The 23,160-nt window shown below is 59.2% G+C and overlaps 1 protein-coding gene across 5 annotated transcripts in view; it reads right to left on the bottom strand.

Annotated features, from left to right (window-relative positions):
- The window catches only part of SHANK3 (SH3 and multiple ankyrin repeat domains 3), a 46,851-nt gene extending 24,773 nt beyond the window's left edge, over positions 1 to 22,078 (bottom strand). For 3 of the 5 annotated variants that reach the window (XM_072742902.1, XM_072742901.1, XM_072742903.1), the window contains exons 1-15: positions 21,724 to 22,078; positions 21,315 to 21,518; positions 20,712 to 20,783; positions 18,599 to 18,707; positions 18,369 to 18,520; positions 18,114 to 18,281; positions 17,878 to 17,994; positions 17,448 to 17,525; positions 16,463 to 16,529; positions 10,734 to 11,007; positions 7,434 to 7,627; positions 6,326 to 6,439; positions 1,078 to 1,153; positions 704 to 786; positions 86 to 210 (exon numbers count right to left, since the gene is read on the bottom strand). In XM_072742902.1, the coding sequence (XP_072599003.1) occupies positions 86 to 210; positions 704 to 786; positions 1,078 to 1,153; positions 6,326 to 6,439; positions 7,434 to 7,627; positions 10,734 to 11,007; positions 16,463 to 16,529; positions 17,448 to 17,525; positions 17,878 to 17,994; positions 18,114 to 18,281; positions 18,369 to 18,520; positions 18,599 to 18,707; positions 20,712 to 20,783; positions 21,315 to 21,518; positions 21,724 to 22,017 (2,127 nt within the window). In that variant the 5' untranslated portion in view covers positions 22,018 to 22,078. The remainder of the gene's footprint in view (positions 1 to 85; positions 211 to 703; positions 787 to 1,077; positions 1,154 to 6,325; positions 6,440 to 7,433; positions 7,628 to 10,733; positions 11,008 to 16,462; positions 16,530 to 17,447; positions 17,526 to 17,877; positions 17,995 to 18,113; positions 18,282 to 18,368; positions 18,521 to 18,598; positions 18,708 to 20,711; positions 20,784 to 21,314; positions 21,519 to 21,723) is intronic. The other 2 variants (XM_072742904.1, XM_072742905.1) reach the window with 1 other exon arrangement.
- Positions 22,079 to 23,160: the final 1,082 nt, after the last annotated feature.

Consider the following 23,160-nt stretch of genomic DNA (forward strand, 5'->3'; position numbering starts at 1 on the left):
CGTGGTGGGGATGTGCCAGGTGTGTCCACCTCGGGGCTCGGAGGTCAGCGCCCCACCTGACTGCACAGGTCAGGATGAGCCTCACCTCGATGAGGAAGTCTCCTGTGCGCAGCCCGGCCCTCCAGGCCACACCCTCCACATCCACCGACTCAAGATACTGGAGCGCAGGGAAGGCGGGCGTGGGCGTGAATTCCTCGATGGGGGTCTCTGCTGCAGGGCAGGGGTGCGGGGAGGGCGTTAGGGACCATGGCCCAGCTGGGAGCAGCTGCCACACAGGAACCTCCCACAGGTGGTTCGCCATGCTCAACAAAGGTTCCCTGAGGCAGGGCATCCTGGGAGCAGGGGGCCGCGGGCAGGGCTGCCCAGGGTACAGATCCTCCCCTGGCCCCGTGACAAAGGCCTCCCCCTCCACTACACATGCTCCAGTAGAGGTCTTGGAGACCGCCAGGGCCAAGGGACTATGGCCTTGTACGGAGACATTCCAGACCAAGAATACAGTCAGAGCAGAGGGGCAAGGCGGGGTGGGGCGGCAAGGCAAGGGGGCAGGGGCCAAACCCGCGGGGACAGAGGGAGTGGGGCAGGGGTGAGGCTGGAAGGAGAGCAGAGAGGAGGAGCAGAGACCAGAAATACCCGGGCAATGTGCAGCCCTGCTGGCCTGACACTCCAGCCCTACACACTCATGCTGCCACCTATCCTTCATTACCTTTGGCTCCCCGGAGCACAAAACCAAAGCCTTCATGGTCCCGTTTCTGTAGGACGGCCACCTTGTCATCAATGACATAATCACTGGTGGAGGAAAGCAGGGAGGGGTGAGGAGAGCCCTGCCAGAGAGCACAGCAGGCCAGGCCAACCCTGGGTGTGCCCTAAACAGGACCCCACAGGCACAGCCCACCCCGCCAGCTGCCCTTGGACCACACAGGAAGGCAGAAGATAGCAGTGGGCTGGGTAGCACCTCCCGTCCTCTGACCTTCTCATCCCCAGGCCTCCTCAACCAGCGTACATCCTCCCTCCATGTCTGACATCCCATCCGCATGCATGCCTGCCCTTGCCCACCTGCCCACCCGCCTCCACCTGTACCTGTGTGAGGTGAGGCTGTCATAGGAGCCCACTGTGTAGTGGCGGAAAAGGCGCTTCGTCCGGTCCTCCCGGGTTTCTGAGGGGAGTTTCAGGAGCTGATGGAGGGCCACATCCTCCACCTGACCTGAACTGCCCCTCAACCATGCGGGTCACCAGCCTCGGCCCCCCACACACACACACACATACACACATCCCTGGCCTGGTATTGATGTGGGGGACCCAAAGGTCCGAAGGTAAGAAGGCTGAGAGGACCATGCTGGAAACCCTGGCCTCTTGGGGTCAGGGTCTGTGATGAGGAGGGGCTTCGGCTCAGGCGCCTCCTGAGTGGCTGCACACAGCAGATGGGGCCAGGCCAGGGCCATCTTCAGAGAGTGTCAGCAAACCCCAAGGCTGAGCAAAGAAGGTGCATCACACACGTGTGTGACCTGCAGTCATGGGTAAGTGCTGTGTTCACGTAGGCGTGTGTGTATGCAACCGCAGTCACACGCAAGTGCCATGCTGTAGACAAACACACTGGCATAGAAGTCACTCTGGCCTCACTGAAACTCTCTCAAGAGCCCACTGATGCTCAGCCTGCCAGGGTCCCTTCCTCCAGAGCCAACCTCTGAGTGGGCAGGAGATCCAGGTGTAGGGCCAGGTCCCCTTCCCCTACGTCACTGCATCCCACAGAGCCTTGTCCCGTCTGTATTCTTGATCTCAAAGTCCTACACAGCGGTCACAGGGCTGGGCAGCTGTCCATCTTCTGTCCTACCCATAGCCTCACCGAATTCCCGCAAACTTGCAGTTTCCAGTCCACACCTGTAGCCACAATCCCCTGTGCCAGACTTTCTTCTCCAGCATCCTAGCCCTCACTCCTGCCCCTCCTGGCTTCCAGCTCTCCAGAACCCTGGAAGGCCCCCAAGATGGCTTGACCACCACCTCCTATTTCATCCATAGCTCTTTTCCCATTCCCTATCATTCTAGCATTTCTCAAGATTCATTCATTCATTCAACGAGTATTTACTGAGCGCCTACTGTGTACCCAGCACTGTTCGTCTTAGGCTCTGAGAATACAGCAAAGAACAGAACAAAGCCTCCACCCCGTGGTGTTTACCATCTATCTGAAGAGGGAGAACAGGAAGACAGGAAACAGGTACATGCGTAACATGGCAAATGCTGGCAAATGTTGGGAGAGAAGCAAGCAGGACAGGGGTCTGGAGAAGGTCTACAGTTCTAGGATGGTCACAAGAAGGCTCATCAGGAAGGGACAGGTGAGGAGGGGCACGGCACGGCAGGGAGCAGTCTGAGGACTCTGTAGACAAGGGCTTCCCGGCAGCAGGGGCCCACTGGGCAAAGCCCACATGGCAGGACTGGCTTGGGATGTTCAAGGGACAGAAAGCAGCCTATGCAGCTGGAGCAGAGGAAGAGAGAGACAGAAGAAATGAGATCAGAGAAGGAACCTACAATCGACTGTGAGCTCCTCGTAGATAAGAACCGTCTCATTTATTTCTGTGACCCCAGCACCCAGTACAGCACCTGGCATAGAACAGGCCCTCTAAATGTTAACTGAAAGGATAGACAGGTGGACAACTGGCTGAGTAGATGGATAGATGGATGGATGGACGGACAGATGGGCGGATGGAACAAGAGACAGGTAAAACAGATCAGATCAGAGGAGAGATATAGAAGTGGACAGAGGGAAAGAAAACAGGTTAGGAGGCTACAGATGGATCAAAGGGTAGTGGATGGGTAAATGGGTGGATAGGTGGGCTGGTGCATTGGCAGAGACAGGATGGCTGTGTTGGTGGTTTGATTAACATATTGATCAATAGATGGATAGATGGTTGGGTAGGTGGATGGACAGAAAGAGAGGCTGGCTGGGTGGGTTGACAGAAGAGTAGACAGATGGCAGGAAAGGTGAGTAAGTCAAGGGACAAGAGTAGATGGAGCCATGGCTGGATGGAAAAAAGAAAGAATTCCTACCCATATCACAAGATGCTGGTATCAGGAAAAGTACTGTCCCTGCTTCCAGGACCCTGCCGCTAGTCTGACTGACTCTCAGTAAGTCAACAGATCCCTTTGAGCCTCTCTTCGTAGAACAGGAAACTTCTCCTTGGAGGGTCCTCTAGGTTCTGACGGCCTGTGATTTATCACCCTAACCCTCCCAACAGCTCATCCGCTCCCTTCTCTCCTCTTCCCACACACTGCCTGTCATGCACCTGCACCCGCCATCCTGCTGCTCCCAAGACCAGAGCAGGCCAGGCCCCGTCCCTGCCGGCGCGGCAGGGCGGGGGGTGGGGGCCTTCGGACCCCTTCTTGCTTCTGTCACGCCCTTCTCCATACTGACCCAACTTCACGATGTTCATAGCGCCCGCCTGCAGAAGGACCTCCTCAGACTCCACAGTTCATCAGCCTCCGGTTTTTAGATTTTGCCAAACAAATTATATTTATTACATAACACAAATTCACTTTCCAGTTTTATTAATCAGACACATAAAAGCCAACTGAAGTGAAAACACACAGTAGACCCTCCAAGTACTGGAAAATACAGGGAAGGAGGGGGAGGAGAATTGGGGGAGGGAGGGAGGGAGGGAGGGTGGACGAGTAGGAGCGGGGGAGAGGGAGGATCTGGCCAGGGCTTTCCAGGCATCTTACAGGCCCTTCTGTGCGCACAGGGCTCCCCTCACTTCTCAGCTCTCTGCCCTCCTGCTCCCGACAGATGCCAGAGAGGTGCACCCTGATGACCCTGGGAACCAGCCTGGCCCACACATGCTGGCACAGAGGCCCCTTTTTTGGCTTCTAAGTCCTTCTCTGTCCCCACTCCAGTCTCAGAAACAGATCTTCCTTTGGATCTGGGCCTGTTGGAAGCAAGTTCCCATTCCGGGGCTGCCCTCCGGCCTCTGGCAGAACCCAGTCCCTGGGTCCCAGGTCAGGGACTATCTGCCCAGAACAGCTGGTGGCTGGGTCTTTGGCTGAGGACAGAGATTATTCCTACCCCTTTGCAGCAGGCAGCCCCCTCGGGCCTCTCCCCCTCTGTCCACCTGCCCCTTCCAGGTGCCTCCTGACGCTCTTTCAGGGGACAGACCCCAGAGCCACCCTGGTCTGGCAGCCCTGCAACTGCCCCGAGGCCTACAGCTCCTTCCCCAGGCTGTTCCTCGCACTCTCCCATCTCCGGAGCTTCAGCCCACCCCAGCCCTCTCCAACTCCTTCTCTGCCCTGCCCGGGCCTTCACCCCAATCCTAAATGCCCCGCACAATCCAAAAGGCAGACGTCTCCCACAGCACTGCCAGAAGCTGCAAAGCTCCTCCACCTGGTCGCACAGCCACCTGACCAGCCTCACGCTCCCTGCAGCAGCCCCGCAACCCCTCCGTGCACACACGACTTTCACTCACCCAGAGCCCCCAAGGTGTGGTGACCATGGCACGGACCCTGCAGGCCACTGCCCACAGCACACACGGGACTCTGCCCTCCTAGAGAGGAACCACCGCCCCCATCTCCCCCACCTCCTAGACCTGCCGGGACGAGGCAGTGAATTCTCATACGTAAAAGCGCTTAGAACTATGCCAGACACCCTGACGCAGCTAGGAGCATGCTAGATGCCAGCACGTGTGGATCTAGAACACCAGGCCACGTTCCAGCAAACAGGCTCTGCCCCCCATCCCCATCAGCTGACCACCCCACGGACTCCCAGCTGTCCTATGTCCTACAGGGCTGCTCTCCGACTCCTTCGGGCCAACCCCGGGGGCTCCTCCGGGCCCCCAGCGGTCGCAGGAACACAGCGACGTGGCTGCTGCAACTGCACACCTGCTCGTCTCCACGCAGAGCCAGCCTCTGCGACCCCGCTCCCAGCGCAGGGCCCAGCACACACCAAACATGTAATCAACGTTTACTGCTGTTCTCCGCTGCCAGCTTCCTTCCCAGCTTCAGACTCCGCTTCTGGGTCTGCACAGTTGTCAAACCAGATACTTTGCTGTCCTCCCATAGGGGGCACAGGACCCAGTCCCTACCCGCGCATGGGGGGCACAGGACCCAGAGGCCCCTTCTGCCCCACTTTCCTCCGTGAACTTGGCACCGGGACCCAAACCTCGGAAAGCACTCCCCAGCTGTACACACTGGCCCACGTACTCTCCACGGGCAGACAGCAGGGGGTGGGTGTCCCTTCCAAGGTCCCAGCCACCAGGAGGGCTGACAGGGCAAGACAGGAAATGGTTGAGAAAGGGAGCAAAGGCTCCTGATCAGGAACAGGTCAGCAGCCGCACCTCTGCCTCCCTGGGCCTCTGCCCTGCTCCACATAGGGCCGAGGTCCAGGCCACACAGGGGCTGGCTCCACTTGGGAAACCCTCAAGCCAGGGCCCGAGCCCTCCAGGTGCAGAGGGAGGCACGCGCACACACACACACACACACACACCCCCGATCTAGACATGCTGCTGGTAACCACCACTGGCCACCACTCAGGAGGGGGCTCCCTTGGGACACCAGTTCTCCACGGCAGAAATAACACTCATGGGTCGGGGGACCTCCTCCCATCACAAGGGTACACCCGTGACAGACACACAGCAAGCCCTGTCCTGGGGTCCTGTGAAAGGAGCAGCCACCTCAGATCCCGACACCTGGAGGGGTCCTTTCTGGAGGCCCAGGCTAGTCAGCAAGGACTGAGCAAAGCTGCTCCCCAGCCTTGGCCCTCACATCCTCCCTCCAGGCTGAGGCTGCAGCATCCCCCACCTGCTGCCCTCAGACCATGCTGGCCCCAAGGCACCCACGACAGCCCCTCTGGGCCCAACTGGCCTCATTTCCTCTTGGCTAGTCCAGGCCTCCCTGCGCTGCCCACTTGGACAATCTGTCCACTTTGGAAAGACGCCTCTTTTCTCATACTGACCTCTTTACCGTCTGCCAGCCACACGGGAATCTCGCACTCCAAACACCCAGTATTTCTGTAAGGACTATGTACTGGGGGGGGGGGGGGGGGTTATGGTCACTGGGAGTCCCCCGTGGGATCACAGAGGCGTAATCACGATGTGCGCCCTACGGACAGGCTGCACGTGTCTTTACGGCTGTGAAGCGCCAGCATGTGCCCCTAGGTCCGAACAGGGTGTGTGTGTGCTGTGTGTCTGTCGTAGACACAAGTTTGTGTCCACTTTGGATGTGTGTTTGAGTTTACGGTACTCTTTTCTCTGTGAATATCCACGGATTCGGCTCCACACGAGACCACAGGGGAGCTGGAAGGGGCGGTGCCCCTCGGTTGCTGCTTAGGGGACATGGGGTCACTCACCATGCCGTGTGTCATACTGCCTCATCTGCACCTCCTCCACGCAGTCAGCCGGGAACCAGCCCGTGCGGCCTTTCACGGTCCCCTCCCAGAAACCGCCCTCCCCAATGCTGAGCACTGGAGGAACAGAAGCCAGAGAGCCGTCAGGGCAGAGCAGGACCTCCCGAAGCCCACCCCAGCCACCACCACCCCAGGCGCAGGCTCTGCCCACCGCCCCCCTGCTTGACCCTTTCTCTCCTCCTCTCCCCTTCCCTCCCTTCAGCCTCCCGGTTGTTTCCCTGGGAAGATTTTGGGATCCACACAGGAGATAGGAATGAACAGATGGACACAGCATAGGATAGGCATGTGGGGGACAGAGAGACACACAGATGGACACACTCGAGGGGGGACAACAGGCAGAGGCAAGGGCCACAGTCCTGCTCCTGCCCCCCCAGCGAAGCCCTCTCCCCCCAGCTCTTGAGCCAACACCCACCCTTGCTCTGTTGCCCACCCCAGGGGTCACCGCCAGAGGCTCAGGGTCATTGTGCTGTGGCCAAGGGGTTAGGCCACACAATGGACCAAAGGGGGGCCTGGCCCCTCAACTGTCTCCTCAGACTCCCATGGGCGTGAGGCCCCTGTGAGGATAGGACCCCAGAAATGACAGGGGCCCCCAGAAGGAGAGGAGCTTGTCATGGCACAGGATCCCCCCAGAACACTGGAAGCGTCAGTGACAGAAACCTCCCCGACACGCAGCCACCCACGTAACGGTCCCAGGTGTCCCCTACAGTGGGACAGGCCCCCCGCCCCATCTCGAGGATTTCCAACGAGGAAGTCCCAGAAGTGACCCCGGACACCCGTCATGGGAGGAAGGTCCCCGATGGCACGGGGTCCTCCCATGACAGCGACCTCCATCGTGACACAGAAACACCCCAGAATGCGAGGAGCCTGGGTGGTGACAACAGGGAACCCAGGGCGACAGGGGATGCGGAGGGACCCGGGGCAGGCCCGCGCCCTGACACGGAGCCCTTCGCGGCGACCCAGGGAGTCCCCCGGGGCAGGTGCGTCCCGCGAGCGCCGCGGCTCCGAGTTCGAGTCCCGCCCCGCCCGCCCCGCCCGCGCCCGGGCCCCTCACCCTTGACGGCCTCGCCGCGGTGCAGCGGGATCTCGCCCTCGCCCTGCGGGCTGTGCGCCTTCACGGCGATGAACTTGCGGCCGGGGACCGCGCTGTAAAGTTTCCGCTTCGGGCCCCGCGGCGGCGGCGCGGGGGGCGCGGGGGGCGCGGGGCCGGGGCCGGGGGGCGCGCCGGGGCCGCCGGGCCCGCTCGGGCTGTAGACGAACACGTAGGTGACGGACGCGATGCCGGGGGGCAGCGGGCACGCGAAGCCGGCGCCCGGGGCCTCCATGGCGCATGGCCCGGCCCCGCCGCCGGCCTCACCGCAGCCGCCGCCGCAGCGCCCGCCGCCCGCCGCCCGCCGCCGCCCGCCCGCCCGCCGGGGGCCCGGCCCGGGGCCGCTCCATGGGCCGCGCCGCCGCGCCCGGCCCGCTCCCGCCAGCGCTCGAGCCGCGCCCGCTCAGGGCTCGGGGGCCGCGGGGCTGCGCTCCCGGGCGCGCCGGGCTCGCTCCATGCCGCGGCCGCCCCCCGCCCCGCGCCCCGCCTCCTCCGCGGCCGGCTCCTCCCTCTGCGGGCGGCGGCGCCGGCCTCCTCCGCGCCTCCCCGGCCACGGCGCGGCGGCCCCGGGGGGGGGAGGGGGGGGGACGGCGGCGGCCCCGGGGGCGGGCCGGGGGGCGGGGGCCGGAGGGCGGGGGACCGGGGGAACGGGGGGAGACCGGGGGGCGGGGGGACGGGGAGAGGGCGGGGCTCCCCGGGGGGGAGGGGGACGGGGGACCGGGGGGCGGGGCGGACGGGACGGGGGGGGGGGGGGGAGGAGGGGCGGGGGGCGAGGGGGAGCGGGAGGCTCCCCGGGGGGAGGGGGACGGGGAGGCGGAGGGACCGGGGGGCGGGGCCTGGGGGACCCGGGGGCGGGGGGACGGGGGGGGCTCCCCGGGGGGGCGGGAGAAGCAGGGCCGGGGAGGGGCTCGCCGGGGGGGCGGGGGGGCTGGGGGGGCAGGGCGGGGAGGGCTCCCGGGGGGCAGGGCGGGGGGGCGTGGGGAGGCTCCCCAGGGGGCGGGGGCAGGGACCAGGGGCGCTCCCCGCTCAGGCCTCGGCCCTCCCCCACCCCCACACCTGCTCCCGGGGCTCCAGGCCCACCACCTTCCCCGTGCCAACCCCGGGGCTCCAGGTCCCGCACCCTGCGCTGCTCCGCCCGCCGCCCCTCGTACCCAGGCAGCCGGGGGGCGCACCCTCAGGCAGCCGCCAGGCTCTGGGGGGGGGGAGGAGGGCACCTTCCACCCCTCGCCCCCCCCCCCCCCCCCCCCGTAACTCATGGTGCTCCCCTACCTTTCACTTGCTCTACTCCTACCCATCCGTCCAGGTACCAAGTTACAGGTCCCTGGGCCAAGACCCCGCATCGATGCCCGGGGCACTGGGCCCCACAAGGCGGGCAGCGAGGGGCTCCACACCAGGCCCCGCCCACAGGGGGCGCTGGAGTGACGGGGTGGGGGGGGAGACGCGGCCTCCCCCCACATACCCTCACCACCACCACCTTCCACCAGCCGACCTCTCCCCGGAGGTCTCCCTCCAGGGTGCCCCACACTTCCCCAGCCCCCTCCTGGCCACTCAGCTGGAGCCCCCTTCCCTGAACCACTGCCCACCTAACTGCTGCTTAGTTCTGGGCCCCAGCGGTCAGTGCTGTTCTGACGCTGCTAGGACTCCCTGCCATTAGCTCCTACCGTGTCTGGCACTCTAGGCACCTAGTAAATGTAGAAAAATAGTAATATCCTGCCGTCCCACACAGACCAGGTCTCAGTTGTGTGTGTGCCGAAAGGATAAATGAGTACATAAAAAATAAATGAAAACAATGGCATCTACACGTTTTCATTTCTGACACTGAAACATCCCCAAGTTTGTACTTTTAGCCCCTGTGCCGTCCTAGCCTTAAGAAATCCATGGGACGTGCAAAAGCTCTGGGGGAGAACTGAGATGATTTGGAGCAGGACAGACAGCCTTGGAGTCTGGGCAGAGACACGGAGAGAGGAGACATCACAGATCACAGCTGCACAAGCAGGGACAAAGGCAGAGGAAGAAATTGCTTTTATAAGTTCCTGCTGCACCCAAGCCTTCTGCTCAACACTCAGGCTTAGAAAATCTGGGAACCAGGTCTACCGGGGCCCAGTTACTCTGCTTCCTAGCTCCGTGACCTTAGACAAGTCCCTTACCCCATCTGAACATTGGGACCCTCATCCGTAAAATGGTGTTAATGGAACACAGTCTCATATGTGGCCAAAGTTAAGTGAAATGATCCACACATGATGCTGAGCCCAGCTGTCATCTTGAAAACAAAATGCTGTTTATGTAACTCATTCAACAACGTCTCCTGAGCACCTTCTATGTGACTGGCTCTGGGGAAGCTGTAGGAAGATAGTTCCTGCCATCAAAGGTCCAGGAGGAGAGGTGCCTTACCCAGCATTGTCTGGACTGTGTTGTGGGCCAGGGGGTCGCAGTAGGGACCCCTCACCTGCTCAGGTTCCAGAAGGCTTCCCAAAGGAAACAACTGTGTGGTATTGCCCTACCTTACTGATGAGAAGCCCTGACACAGAGTGGCTAGCCAACCTGTCCAAGGCCACACAGCAGATGCCAGCTCTGCACTGGACCCCAGCCATCTACCTGCAGAGCCCACCCTCCCACTCCCCACTGTCCAGCCCTCCGAGGCCAGTGGTGGGCCTTGGCTTTAGCCAAGGCTTCTTCCTCTAAGTTCTGGGGATGCCAAGTCCCTCCAATGACTCCGGTTCTCAGGGTCCCAGTGCTAATGGTAAGGGGGTAAAGAGAGAGCCAGAGAGTCTTGTTATACAGGGCTGGAGGAGCTGTGGAAAGCCAGAGACTGCCCCCCTTGGAGACAGGGCTAGGGGTCACTAGAGGCTTCAAGCCCTCATAGAGATGAAGCTCCATTCCCTAACCCTAGCCACACACCACCCAGCCCACCTCATCTCAGCCTTTCCTCTCCTCCTAGCAATGCAGGCACCTCCATAAAGCACAGCACTGGCCAAATCCTCTCCTCCAACGTCCTCCCTGAGCTCCCCTCAGGGCAAGTCCAGCTCCCACCCGATCGGCACGGGGGAGCCTGCCCCAGCCAACAGGACCTCACCTTCTTTCCCTTCCCATCCAGGGAGGCCTGTCAGGGCGGCCTGGGAGCCCCCCACCCCAAGCTTCAGCCCATCATTGTGGAGGTGCCAGGCACCACTAGGTCTCTCCCTGCTTCTTCATGCTGGCTCCTCTGCTTGGGTGCCCCCACCCCACCCACCCAGACCCTGCCAGGGCCTCCCAGAGCCCTCCTACCTGATCTTGCTCTGGCTGCCCCTGCCTGCTGTGGGGCCACCGATGTCATTTTCTTGGTCACCATCCCGATCCCGGTCTTTCTCCTCCTGCAGCCGCTGGAGCAGCAGCTGATGGGGAAGGCTTCGCAGCGAAGGTCCAGGAGAAGCTGCCGGTTGCACCTCACCCTTCAGGTTGATGTCACTGGCTGAGCGCTGCAGGGGCCGAGGGGAGGCCAGGCCACTGGGGCCAGCCAGCCGCCGCCGCTTTGCATAACTGGGGGTTTCCCTGAATGGTACTGGGGTGGGAATGGGGGGGTACAGATGAGACTCTGGGCAGCCAGATAAGGCTCTTACTCTCAACTTACTCTGGTTTGCTTTCCAGATTTTAAAACTAAAATCCTATATCCCAGGAACTGCCTCAGTCCTGGGTTAGCTTATGACTGAAGCTACCACTGGGGGTCACATCCCAAACTGCCTCTAACATAAGCTTCAGGGGCAGAAGGCTGCTCCTCCTGTCAGGCAAATGAGATCTTGGGCATGCTCAGATCTGCTCTTGGAACTGCCCATTTCACAGGCTTCGGCAGAGACAGAACAGGCCACATGCGACAAATCTCACCAGGCTACTGCTGTACTGGACCATCTATAGTTGACTATAACGAGGGAAACCGTAAAAGATGTTCTAGATCACGGTTTGGCAAACTTCTGTAAAGAATCAGATAGTAACTATTTCAGACTTTGCAAGCTATATAGCCTCTGTCCTAAGGATTCAACGCTGCTGCTGTAGCACAGAAACAGCCACAGACAATATATAAGCAAATGGGTGTGGCTGAGTTCCAATAAAACTTTATTTAAAAAGCAGATGGTGATTAAAAAACATGATCCAACTATATATGCTATTTACAAAAGAATCACTTTGGATCCAAAGCCACAAGCAGGTTTAAAATAAAAGAATAAAGGAAGATATTTCATGTAAATAGTAACCAGGAGAGCTAAGTAGCTATATTTATATCAGACAAAACAGACTTAAAAAGTGTTAAAAGAGACACAGGACATTGTATGTTGATAAAAGTGTTAATTCATCAAATATATTAACAATTATTAACATATATACACCAAACAACAGAGCATCAAAATATGTGAAATAAACATTAACACATTTGGAGAAATAGACAGTTCTATAATAGTATTTAAGACTTCAACACCCTACTTTCAATAATGGGTAGAACATCGAGAGGGACAATCAGTAAGGACATAGAAAACTTGAACCAATTAGACCTAACAGATATGTATATAGAACACTACAGAAAACAAGAGCAGGATATACATTATTCTCAAGTGCACATACAACATTTTCTAGGAATAGACTATATGTTAGGCCACAAAAACAAGTCTCAATAAATTTTTAAATGACTGAAATCACACAAAGTATCTTTTCCAATCACAATGGGATGAAACTAGAACTCAAGAACAATAACAACAACAAAAACTTAAAAAATTCACAAATACGTGACAATTAAACAACACACTCTTAAACAACCAGTGTGCCAAAACAAATCAGAAGGAAGTTAGAAAACACCCTGAGAAAATAAAAACAAAAACATGCCAAAACTTAAGGGATGCAGCAAAAGCAGTGCCAATAAGGAGATTCATAGCTATAAACAATCTGTAGCAAAAATAAATAAATAAATAAAATTCTCAAATCAATAACATAAGTGCTCCTCTTAAGGAATTAGAAAAAGGGAAGCAAACCAAACCAAAAGCTAGCAGAAGGAAGGAAATAAGGATAGACAAAGATAAATGAAACAGCAAAATATAGAATCAACAAAAACAAAAGTTGTTCTTTGAAAATATCCACAGAACTGACAAACCTATAGCTAGACTCACTTAGAAAGAGGGACACTAACTAAAATCAGAAGTGAAACTGTGGCATTGCTACCAATCTTATAGAATTAAAAAGGATTAAAAGAGATTAGTGCAAACAACTGTATGCCAACAAATGAGATACATTAGATGAGATGAACAAAGTTCTAGAAAAACAAAGATTATGAAAAGTGACTCAAGAAGAAATAGAAAATCTAAACAGACCTGTAACAAGCAAAGAGAAGGATCAGTAATCACAAATCTCCCAACAAAGACAAGTCCAGCACCAGACAGCTTCACTGGTGAATTCTACCAAAACACTTAAGAATTAAAACCCATCCTTCTCAAATTCTTCCAAAAACTAGAAGAGGGAAGAATACTTCCTAACTCATTCTATGACCAATTGAAAAATAAGCAAAGGACTTTGACATTTCGCCAAAGAAAATATACAAATGGCCAATAAACACATGAAAAGATGCTCAATATCATTAGCCATTAGGGAAAGGCAAACCAAAACCACAATGAGATACTACTTCACACTGACTAGAATGGCCATAGTAAAAAAATTAAAAAGGAAATATAAACCAAACTGATGATTACAAGTGTTAGCAAAGATTTGAAGACTTTGAAATTCTCATACGTTGCGGGTAGGAACGTAAAATAGTGAAAAACAATTTGGCAGTTTCTCAAAAAGTTAAATATAGAATTATCATATGGCCCAACAATTCCCCTCCTAAGTTTACACCCCAAATAACTGAAAACAGGTATTCAAACAAATACATTTCACACATGTTCATAGCAGCAATATTCATAATAGCTGAAAGGTAGAAACAACCCAAGTGTCCTCTTAAAGCACATGTGGAAAAACAAAATTTTATACATACAAACAATGGAATATTATTCAGCCATACAAAAGAGCAAAGTAGTGATACGTCCTACAACGTACGTAGACGAAGCTTGAAAACAAGCTGAGTGAAAGAAGCCAGACACCAAGAGTCACACAGTGTATGATTCTATTTATGTGAAATACCTAGAACAGGTGAATCTATAGAGAGAAAGTATGTTAAGGGTTGACAGAGACTAAAGGGGAAGAGAATGTGGAGTAATTACTTCGTGTATGCAGGGCTTCCTTTTGGGGGGATGAAAATATTTGAAATTCAATAAATGTGGATGTATAACACCGTGAATGTATTAAATACCACTGAATTATTCAGCTTAAAGTAATTAATTTTATGTTACGTGAGTTTAACTCTAAATGAAACATAAATCCTTAATTTTAAAGCCTCCATTAAAAAAAAAAAAAAAAGCAGATCGTTGGCTGAATTGGGCCCGCAAGGCCTCACACGCCAAGCCCTAGACTCCTGTTAGCAAAGCGTGAGCCAAGGACCATCAGCCTCACCTCGGAGCTGAAACTCATTGGAAATGCAGATTCTCAGGCTCCACCCAGAGCCACTGAGTCAGAATTTACATTAACAAGGTCCCTGGGTCCAGTGTGAGGAGACTTTCCCTCGGGCACGATGGGACAGCACGTCCATGGGAACCTGCTACTTGAAAGCACGTGCGGGAGAGATAGCGACGGCGACTGGGGGCCCTGGGTCAGCCCAAGGCAACAGAGGTGAAGAAGCAGAGGTAGCTGCTCCTAGGCCAGGGTCCCTGCCTCAGGCCTATCAGTCTAGAGAGGGCTGCCAACAGGCTTCCAGGGGTCCTGTCCCTGGAAGGCAAGACCCCCCACGAGGGCCCCCTTCCTGGGGATGGATGGGCAGAGACTCCCTCCGGCTCTTCTGTGTGCAGACCCACCCAGGTCCCCCAGCTGGGAGGACAGACAGGGCAACTTGTGACTGTCATCAAGGGAGTGTCCTTGGAGTGAAGGCGTGCAGAGGGAGTAGGGGTGACAAGGACAGGTGCAAAGACAGCCTCTGCCCTAAACCCCCTTTATAAAAATGGACTAATGCTAATCACTCCTTGAGGGCTTACTGAGAGTAAACGAGAGAGATAACAAGGCTTATAGCAGCAAAGACTCAAGAGTATATTACCTGTGGCCCAGGGACATGTGGCCATGTCACCCGAGTGTATGCACGACAACCCAAGCAGGTTAGGGCACGTGGCCCACAAAGCCAATGCCCACACAAGGTCGCCCGCTCTGTACCTCAGCTCAGCAACGACATGCCTAACTCCAACCTGGCAAGCACACCCTTAGCCAGACAGTAAGCTGTAGAACTGGTGACCCGAGGAGCCTAGCATCTCTGTCCACATCAAGCAGCTGGAGCCTTCCTCTCTCTTGGCCGGGACCAGACACCCCCCCTCCCACCAACCAGTTGGACCAAGGTCACCTGCCAGAGTCAAGACACATAGTCAAATCCCACATGAGATCAGAGAAAAGAAAGATGTACAAATAACCATAAAGAACCATATTTTACTTAAGAGAAACTGAGGCACAGAGGTCCTGAGCAGCTTTCCCATGGTCGAACAATCATAAGATGAGGGGATCCCACATGTCCACAAACCAGGGTTCTCTCCCAGGCTAACAACCACCTCCAAAACACTCACCAGCCCCAACCAGACCATACCCGAGCTCTCACTCTTGTCTTTTGTCCCTAAATCAAACCTCAAATCTTACCATGGTTCTCTCCCAAGCAGAACTTGGACCCAAATCCTATGCCCAGTCATTAGCTCAGTCGTCCACTCAGCATGTACCTACTGGGACTAGCTGTGCTGGAGCTGCTGCAGCTGTGGAGCATCTGCGTGCCCCCCGCCCTTGGAGACTCGATCCATTATCAGGGTCCCCTGGCCTTCCTGGGACATGAGAGACTCATAACTAAGCCTCCCTGGAGGAAGTCTGTTCTGGAGAGACTCTGCAGAGGAAGAGTCCTAAAACATGAACTTGACCTTAATCTTAGCCCTAGTCCAAAATCCAACGCCAGCCCTGACCCTAACCTCACAACAGACCAGTCCTAGTCCTTTGCTACCCACTGTCACTTTTTTTTTTTTTTTTTTCAATGAGGACACTGCAACCCTGGCAGAAACGGGAGCCAGGAGTCTGTGCTCCAGAGAGAACCATGGGCAGAAAAACGTAGTCCACCCAGGACAGAGGGAGCTAAGAAGGGAGCCCCTCCTCGGCCAACTAGCTAGAGAGGTCGCCTTAGCTCCACCCACTTCACACGGGAGAGAGAAGGCCGGGTTCCCAGGACAGGTCCCGCATCCACCACTGCTGTAGCAGTGGGTGGCGGCCTCCTTGAGGCTCCAGTGGGATGGCTGTGCCCATCTTCCTGCCCGCCCTAGGGTCAAGACCGAGTGGCATCTCCTGGTTTTCCTCTGGGACCACAAGTCAGGCACACACTGGGCTCCCCCCAGTGCACTGGTTCAGGACTCGGTGCCCTGAAGGTCGCTCTTTCCTTTTCCATTTGTACACCCACCACTGTGTTTTGTTTACGTGAGCTTATCCTACTGAAGCACGCCACAGGCCACGCAAAGTGGCTCTTGCTCCAGACAGGAGCGACACACTGAGGGTCAGTGGCTGAGATCCACTGCTCCATGTGCCCCGCTGACCTTTCAGATGACCTAACAGGAATGAGCCTTGACCCTGACTTCAACCCCACTCTCAACCTAAGTCGATCCCGAAATTCAACAATGGCCCCAACCCACAGCCCTGCCCTAACCACACCTTAAGCCCTCACTCAGACCCTCTGTTCACACCACAGGGGCCTCTCCCTCAGCACACGCCCCCTACCATCAGGACCACTGATGGACCGCTGACCAAGGCACAGCTGCAAGGGAGAGGCTCAGGGTGTGGAGGCTCCCTGGCACCCTCCCCACAGCCCCCCATACCTGCTGGGGCCCTGACAACCCCCACAGATCCACATCCAACAGGGCCCTGGGTTGGCCAGAACTCACCAACATCTGAGTCTTTATGGGTCTTGATGACCTCTGCGAGCTCAAAGTTCCCTGCGATGATGGCCACCTGAGGGGGAGGGGAAGAAGTGGGGTTCAGGGGTGCCAAACCTTCCCCCCTCGGCCCCTATGCATCCTGACGGGGCTCCTGTGTGGGGTCTCCCTTGCTTGGGTGCCCCAGGCTTAGACCCTGGCCTCATTCTGCCCGGGACTAACCGGCTTCCTGGGACATGAGACTTTCAGAGCTAAAACCAGGACAGTCCAGGCCTACGGTCGCCCCACTGGTTCTCCTAACAGCCGCTCCACACGCACCATCACTCCTACCTCAGCCATGGCCCACCGCTGCCTCACCCCCGTCACCTCCCTTCTCTTCCCTTGGTCCTGCATCTAGTCACCCAACTGGCCCTTCCAGACTCACCCAAACCCACCGGGATCTTCTACTGCCGCATCTGCCCCCCTGACCGGACAGCCACAGAGGACCTACCTGTTCTCCTCTCATCTCAGAGGAGACGGCCCTCATTTCCACTGAGAACAGAACCCCAGCTCCCTCTGTGGTCTAAAAGTCCCCAGAATGTGGTCTTTATTCCCCCATCCCCAAACTCCAGGCATACAGTGACTCTTGGCATGGTCACACCATCACCATGAACCAAAGCCAGCTAGGAAGCATCACCTGAAGTAAGTCAGGAACTGGAACCAATCCTCTCACCCCTGGGTTGGCCTCTGTACCCCAACCCGTCTCTGGCAGGTCAAGCCCACACTGGTTGTCCCCTGACAGAGTCCTATGACCCTCCTCTCTCCCTGGAAGGAAGACAAGGGAACCATCCGCAGTGAGCCCTCCCTCCATGAGCAGGGCGCTGCACTGGCCCCCCCTCCTCTATCTGGGCCAACCCTGGGGGGAGATCCCTTCTTGCCTTACAGGGAAGAACCAAGGTCCAGAAAGACAGACCCCCAGGGGTCAGCCTCACCCTCCTGTCAACCACTCTTATACCTGGAAGGCTGTCTGGCTGTTGTAATTGCGGACGTCCTTGTTAGCTCCGCGGAAAAGCAGGACGCGAGCACAGCTCTCCTGCGGAGACAGTTGGAGTGGGGGTCACAGCTGGGCAGCTGGAAGGGTGCGGTGAGGACACAACGGCACGCGCACACACTATGACACACGCATCCACACTCACGTGTCCAGCGTACATATGCGCAACACAGGGGCACACGCAGATGAGCTCTACACAACACATGCGGGTCCCTCCTGGCCCAGAGAGCCCAAATGTGCATGATTTACACCTGGGTGTTTGGAACACACGTGGAACACGTGCGCTCAGGGAACAGAGGTGCACGCATCGGCCTAGAAGGCCACAGCCAACAGCAGGACACAGAACAGGCACTTGTGACGTAGCACACATGCGTGCGGACACATATAGTCACACCTGGTTATAAAGGGCACAGATGTGCAGGGCCGTGTTCCCTGAGGCGTTCTGAGCCCCCATGTCAGCTCCGTAGAACAGCAGATGCTCCAGGTGCTGCACATGCCCAAAGCGGCACGCCTGTGGGGTGAGGGAGGCGCTCCTGGGTCCCCGAACGCCGTCCAGGACTCCCCACCCCTGGCTGACAGGGCCCAGGCAGAGGCGAGGCCCCCAGCCCGCACCCCATGCTCCCGGCGCACCTGGTGGATCTCCTGCCAGCCGTTCTCATCCGTGGTCCCCAGCTGAGCGTGGTCGTGCAGCAGCAGCTCACAGCACAGGGCATCCCCACCCCCCAGGGCGCTGTGGTACAAGGGCGTCAGGCCGCGGCTGTCCTTGTAGTCAGGAGAGGCACCCAGGTCCAGCAGGGTCTGAGGGCAAGGAGCCTCGGCGTCCACGGGGGTCCAGCCTCCGCCCTGCCCCCGCGCCTCCCAGGCGGGCACCGCACCCACACTGACCGTCAAGGCTGCCGCGTTGCGCCGGCGGGTGGCACAGTGCACGGCTGTCAGCCCGTCGCGAGTGCGGAAGTCCAGGTGGGCACCGCCGTTCCTCAGCACCTTCAGCAGGTCCGTGGCGTTGTCCAGCTGGGCCGCAAGGCTCAGAGGACACTCTGGGTTCGGGAGACAGATGAAGGTTAAGGTCCCAACCACCACTCCAGGGCCATGCCCCTTCCCGCTCTGCTTCTCACCTCCTGAGTCAGGATCGTGGAAATTGGGGTCCAGCCCCTTGTCCAGTAGGCGGGCCACCTTGTCCGTGCTGTGCAGCTGGACGTAATCCATGAACTTCTTCAGGTTTGCCTGGAACACCCAGCCATCCAGGTCAGCCGAGCACCACGGCTCCGATCGTCTAAGTGTCACCCACCTTCCACCAAAAGCCTCAGGCCACCTGTCACCCTACAGAGGCATCGACTATCCCACCTCCTCACACCCGTCACTCTGCATCATGACCTGGTCGCCCCCTCATATCACCTTAAGTCCTGGACTCCCACAGGGCTAACCTCAGCTCAGCGGGCCCACGGGCTGCCTGAAGTACTTGCCCGGATCCCCGGCCCATCCAGCCCCTCATCAAGGCCAGGTTGCCCTGATCACGCCCCCACGCAAGGGCTTCCTACCCCAGCCTCAGCCACTGCTCTGGCTCCCCTCCTCGGCCAACCTGCCCAAACCGGAAGAGCCCGAGGCACCCAGGCAGGAGCCGCACCCCCGCCACAGCCCACGTCCTCATCACCCCAGGGACCCTACCCAAGGTGGTCCATTCCCTCTTCCTCACGAGATCACCCCAAGGCAGACCCCCGAGGCCCCTCCCGTGACAGGACTTTGCCTGCCTCTCACTCAATGACCTAGTCGTGCGTTCATTCACTGAGCAAAGCCTCACTGAGGCTGGTGCTACAGATGCTGCACGCCCGAGGCAAGGTGCCCTGGCTTCTAAAAACACTCAGATTGTATCAGAAATAGGAGGGCACCATGGGAACCGCTCCACAGAGGTGGCCCCCGAAGGCGGGTCTGGACAGTCAAACAGGAGGAAGGGTGCTCATGACAGGGGAGAGACCTTAGCCAGACCCCAAGTGGATGGTGTGATGCTGGGGGCTGGTTAGCGTCCAGGAGGCAGAAACACGGGGCTAGGGTAAGGAGTTCAACATGATCGAAAAACAAGTGGACCCACTGGAGGTCACTAGTCAGCAGTGTCATCAGGGTCCTGTGAGGTGCTCAGGACGGTTTTAGAGAAGAGGTAACCACTTTGGGAGGAACCCAGAGTGACAGGGTCACACGGGGGCAAGAGGAGAGAGAAGGCACCGTCTCAGCCCAGCCCCAGTCATGGCCTTGATCCCCACGTGCCCCACCTCGCATGGAGTTTCCAGGGTCACAGAGGGGGTCACTGGGGCCCAGAGGTGACAGTGCTCAGATCCTTCTCCTGGAGAAGGAGACACGCTCCAGAGATTGTCAATGACATGTCTAGCAAGCAGATGTCCACTGGTCACTAGAGCCCGAGGTGGGACCAGAGGAACTCTGACTGTGGGTAGCGGCTGTGGCACCCACACTGCCTCTCCTACACTCCAAGAAGGCAGTGAGGCAGCCCCCAAAGAACATTTGGGGCCAGGCCCAGCTAGCAATGGTACTCAGTAGGTGTGCCTAGGCACAGGGCCCCAGAGTCAGGCACATCTGGATTCAGTTCCAGTTTCACTGGCTGCGCACCTGGGAGCAAGTCACATAACTTCTCTGGGACTCAGTACCTCCATTTGGAAAATGGAACAATAAAAGTCCCTCCCAGGAGAAAACTAACTAGATGCCTAAGTATGAGTGCCCAGTTGGCTGACCGCTAAGGGCTAGGCTCCTTGTTCTCCCCATGCTGTCCCAGCTCCCCCAAATGACAACATCAGGTGCTTACTCACTTCCATTCCACCCGGGATCTCCCCAAGACACCACGCCCTATCATACCCACCCTCCCCCCCCACCCCCCCAAGCCAGAGGTGGTGAGCCAGAATCTAGGCTGACTGGAACCAGTCAGCAGACCACGGCCACAACGAGGACGGTGCTAGAGTCTGCACCCAGCCCTCCAGCTGCCCCAACACCTGCTCTGGGCCCGTGACACGAGAGAGAACAGATGAAGCCAAGCTGGCGGGACTGTAGTCAGCCCCAAGCCGCAGTGGGGTACTGCGAGCAGAGGGAGGGCTCTTAGAAATTTTTCAAGGGCATTTTTGATATCAAAATCCAGTGAAGTGTGGGCTTAAGGGAACACCGCCCACGGGGGCCAGGTGGGGCCAGGTGGCAACCTCCGGGGTCCCTCCTCTGCGGCTTCCTCCTTACCTTTGTGTGAAGCTTTGCAAACTGCTTATCATCGATGAGGTTCTGCGCGTACACTCGCCTCTTGTATCGAAACTGCTCAGGTAAAGAGAAGGCAGAGAAAGGGCGCACCCTGGGCTGAGCGAGTGCACGACAACCCCAACCAAGCCCTGCTTAGCGGGCCTCACACTGCCTAGGCTGCGCTCACACGGGACGTCGGCCTGCTGTTCTGGAACCTGCAGCTCCCTTTCTCGGTCGTCCCCATCCCCAGGATTCCCTGGAAAAAGCTGCTCCTCTTCCAAGGCCCGATTGCAGGCTTCCCTCCCAGACTTGCCCTGAGCGGAACCCGGTGTCCCTGCACCGCGGGGGGCCAGGCCGACTCTGGGCTCGGCCACCGTCATGCTTGGGGGGGGCTCAGCGCCCTCGCCGCCGCCACCCGGACTACGAGCTGCGTCCCCACGCCCGACAGTGCGCCCCGCATCCTTTCCGCTATGAATGGGTGAGCGGGCGAGAGTCGGGGTGCCGGCGGGGGAGGGGGCGACGCGCGTTCAGGCGAGGCGCTGGGTGCGCTGGGGCGCGGCACGGCCCCTGGGGTCCCCGCACCCGCGCCCCGGGCCCCGCGCTCACCTCCAGGTAGGGCAGGGGCGTGTCCAGGTTGGGCGGGTAGTCCTGCAGGAGCCGCTCCTCGTCCAGGAACTTGCCGGCACGGCCCCGCGAGGGCGGCTGGAAGAGCCCGTAGTTGAGCGCGTCCTGGAGGCTGTGGCTGAGGGCGCACAGCACGCGCTGCTTGGCGGCCCACACGGGCGCGGCCGGGTCCAGACGCAGGCACTTCTGCGGCGGAGCGGGCCCGTGAGCGCGCCCCCCGGGACCCCCGGACCCCCGGACCCCCGGGACCCCGGACCCCCGAACCCGCCCAGGGGCGGCGCTTCCCCGGCCCCGCCCCCGCCCGGCCGCTGGGGAGGGTCTCGGCCGGGGCGGCGGGGGAGGGGCGCGGGTCCCGGGGCGCGGGGGTCCCGGCGCGGGGCGTGGGGCTCACCGTCTGCTGCAGGTCCGGGATGCCGACGCGCACGACCACCGCGCTGGCCCCGGGGCCGTCCATCCCCGCGCCGGCACCCGGGCCGGAGCCCGGGCGGCTCGCGGCCGGGAGCGGGGCGCGCTGGGGCTCCGCGCGGCGCCCCGGCCCCCCCTGCCCCCCCGCCGGAGCCCCGTCGGCCGCGCCGCGCGGGAGGGGGCCGGGGGGGGCCGGGGCCGGGGCGGGCGCGGGGGGCAGCTGAGCCGAGGGCTGCGCAGGGGCGGCGGCGGCGGCGGCGGCGGCGCGGCTCAGCTGCATCGGCCCCGGCTCAGCGCGGCGCCTGCCTTCCCCGGGGGCGGGGGCGGCGGGGGGAGGGGGCCGCGCCGGGAGGGAAGCGGGGGCGGCCGGGGGGCTGCGCCGGCGGCGGGGGGCGCGCGCGGGGCGGCCGGGGTCCCGGGGCGGGGGGGGCCGCGCTGGCGGGGGGGCCGGGGGCCTGGGCCGCCCCGCAGGGCGGGGGCCCCGGGGGCCGCGCGGGGGGCGCGGGGAGCCCTAGGCCTCGGCGCGGGGGGAGTGGCCGCGCGCGAGCATCCGAGGACCACGGAGCAGGGGTGCGCGCGGCGGGGGTCCCGGGGCTGCGGTGGGGTCCGCGTCGGGCGCGAGGGCCGCAGAGTGGGCGGGGAGGGGAGAGAAAAACAGGAGAATTAATTTCCGGAGGTGGCAGCTTCTCCCCCATTCTACCCACCTCCCCACCGCACTCAGGGCCGGGCCGGGGGGGTGGGGGCGGGAGGTGACGGTGACCAGCCCTACCGGGTCCCGGGGCGGCGCGGAGACCCCGGGTCACGGAGGCCCAGGGCCCCCCCCCGACTTCACCCCCAGACCACCCTGCACGGAGCTCCGCGCGGCCCCGGGCTCCCCCAGCCGACTTCGGGGACTTCGCCCTGGACTCCAAGCCCCCCCCTTCCAGGCCTCCTGCTCTGCCTAGACCCAGGCCCTGTCGCCCCCTCCCCGTCACCTTAGCGACGACAGGATGGGGGCACGACCTAGGAGGACTGGCTTAGGGGAGGGGGCGCTACTAGTCTCCACCTGCAACGGGGAAGTGAATTTTAGTTTTACACGTTGTCGTGGCAACGCGGGAGGGGGTGATGAGTGGGCGGAGAACAGGGGAGCACAGTAAAGAAACTAGCTCAGGCACCGCCGCCCCGCGGAGCCCGCCACCGCCCCCCAGCCCTGGTAAGCCTCACAGGACTACCCGGGGCTGCGAGACCTGGGCCCCCAAGACTTGAGAGCAAAGAGCCACAGTGGAATGCGGTAATAGCCCTGGACTCCTGCAGAACTCCCCAACATGCGTGAAGCGCCCCAGAACACCAGGCCCTGACCCCCTAGCCAGCAGCTCACCTTCTCACTGGACACACCTGACCACGTTCACAGAGCAACCAAGCGTGGGCACACGCTCAGGTCCCT

The sequence above is a fragment of the Vulpes vulpes genome, chromosome 16 (assembly GCF_048418805.1).
Source record: "Vulpes vulpes isolate BD-2025 chromosome 16, VulVul3, whole genome shotgun sequence".
NCBI classification, from domain to species: domain Eukaryota; kingdom Metazoa; phylum Chordata; class Mammalia; order Carnivora; family Canidae; genus Vulpes; species Vulpes vulpes.